Below are 2012 nucleotides of genomic sequence, written 5' to 3'. Positions count from 1 at the left end.
CTTCATGCGACGTTACTGCACGTTTTTGAATGGAGGTCACGTGACTCCTGTGGAAACTTAAGCGGAATCGAAAGTCTTCGTCTTGTATTCGTGTTGCAGCGTCTCTCTCGTCTCCACGGGACAGATCAGGACTTAGGAAGATGAGCTCCATGGAGAAAAGCTACAACCTCCACGACAAGACGCTCAGATTCGTGGACAGAGAGGATGAGATGGATTGTAAGTAGACTCGCATTCCAGTTTCCGGCTGGTCGCAGTGAAATCGCATTTTGTGACTGCATGTGTGGTTGTTGGTTTTCATAGTTCTTTATGAGGAATTCGCGTCTCCCAGAGCAGAGATGTCCTGCGGTCACGCGGTCACTCCTATGTCTCTCACTAACTGGTGCCGCAGGTTGTTGGAAGAGGTACGTTCGATTCATTCACCATCACTAAAACCTTTCACAAGTGCAACTTAAAACCCGATCAGCTGCAGATCCTTTCCTGATCATAATCACAACACAGAACGGACTGAAAGTTTGCAACTATTTGTGGCTCTAATGTTTCCTCTGACTTTAAAATGATAGACAGAAAATGAGATGTTGTTGTCTGCAACAAATGATGGAACAGATCACTAATTAGCTCAAAACAAATGACTCATCATGGGAAAGAACCGGGAATCTCTACTTTCTGGACAGCTTGAAGAACATGTGCGTGTCAGAACAGAAAAAAAGGCTTTTAACTTCAAGTAAAATAAGACATTGAGTTTTATTGATGCATTATAGGATGCATTTTACAGTGATGCTCTATGGTTTAGTGGGCTGAACAGCTGATATCCCCTGAGTTTGGGTTAAAACAGGGACCACATGCAGCCTGTCAAACTATGTAATCCAACCCCACAAACTGGAATCAATTCTCAGACACGGGTAAGTCCTGCAAACCCGAGTGTCGTGCCAAGATATGTATTCCTGTCAGAATTTGTATCCCCTGCATCCTTGATTTGTCCTGCAGCCACAGAAAGTTATGTGGTGAACCAAAGATATATATTATCATCACTATATATATATATATATATATATATATATATATATATATATATATAATACAGTCAATGGATGAAACTAGCATCACTTTCAGATTTTTAAAGATGTTTTGTTACCTCCTTAAGTCCAGCCCCCTTTTTTAAATCTGGGTTCCAACTGTCCTGTTGTGCTATAAACAAAACAATCACACCGAAAACCCTTATATATTTGAATAAAAGGTAACTTTTATTTTTCTTTCTGTTGTTTTAGGGTAAAAGTAAGTTTGTTTGTGGTCAGCCCAACTGTAATAAGGAGTGGCCGTATGTGGAAGTTCGTAAAATGGCTCTACTGACCCCAGAGGAAAGAGAATACTTTGAAAGCACAATGGCTCAAAATGCAGCCAGAGACTATTTCAACTCCAAAACAGTGAGTATCTCATTGAAAATGAAATATTTCAGTTTATTAAAACCTGTTTCCTCTAATATTGTATTATGATTTGCTATCACAGTGTCCTGGATGTAAATTCTCTGTGACGAGGAAAAATGAGTCCAACCTGAGTGTGCGTTGCCAGATTTGCACAGAAAGGAAAGGAAAACCGTATGAGTTCTGCTGGCAGTGTCTGAAAGAGTGGAAGGGTCCACAGCCACGCTCAGACCGCTGTGATAATGACGGCTGCATCAACGAGGCTCTGAAAACTCTGAGGACCTGCCCAGAAATCGTCTTTGAATCAGTTAAAAACGTCCGGGGGTGTCCTTCCATCAGAGCCTGTCCCACCTGTGGATCTCTGCTGGAACACACCTCGAAATACTGTAAAAATCTTGTCTGTCCTCGATGCAGAGTGGAGTTCTGCTTTGTGTGTCTTAAACTCACATTTCAGTGTTTGGGAACAAGCACTCATTATATACCGTGCTCAGATGGTGTCGCTCCCAGACAAACCTCCATCCCTGTGTGGCATCAGAACTCAAGTCAGGACTCTGTATCTTTGGATTCTGAATAGAAGACATCATCATCATTAAA

General features: G+C 41.7%; 2 protein-coding genes across 2 annotated transcripts in view; one reads left to right on the top strand and one right to left on the bottom strand.

The window, feature by feature from the left end:
• Positions 1-2012, bottom strand: part of LOC112156293 (ubiquitin carboxyl-terminal hydrolase 47) — an 18026-nt gene that overhangs the window by 5784 nt on the left and 10230 nt on the right. The gene's annotated exons all lie outside the window — the stretch shown is intronic.
• Positions 43-2012, top strand: LOC112155963 (uncharacterized protein DDB_G0292642; the record flags this gene model as incomplete). Its single annotated transcript, XM_024288055.2, is given in 4 exon segments — positions 43-216; positions 301-401; positions 1266-1421; positions 1504-2012. Coding segments are annotated over 4 exon segments (822 nt in total). The 5' UTR covers positions 43-140.

This window comes from Oryzias melastigma, linkage group LG18, assembly GCF_002922805.2.
Source record: "Oryzias melastigma strain HK-1 linkage group LG18, ASM292280v2, whole genome shotgun sequence".
In the NCBI taxonomy this organism is placed as follows: domain Eukaryota; kingdom Metazoa; phylum Chordata; class Actinopteri; order Beloniformes; family Adrianichthyidae; genus Oryzias; species Oryzias melastigma.
This window is presented reverse-complemented; position numbering and strand designations above follow the sequence as displayed.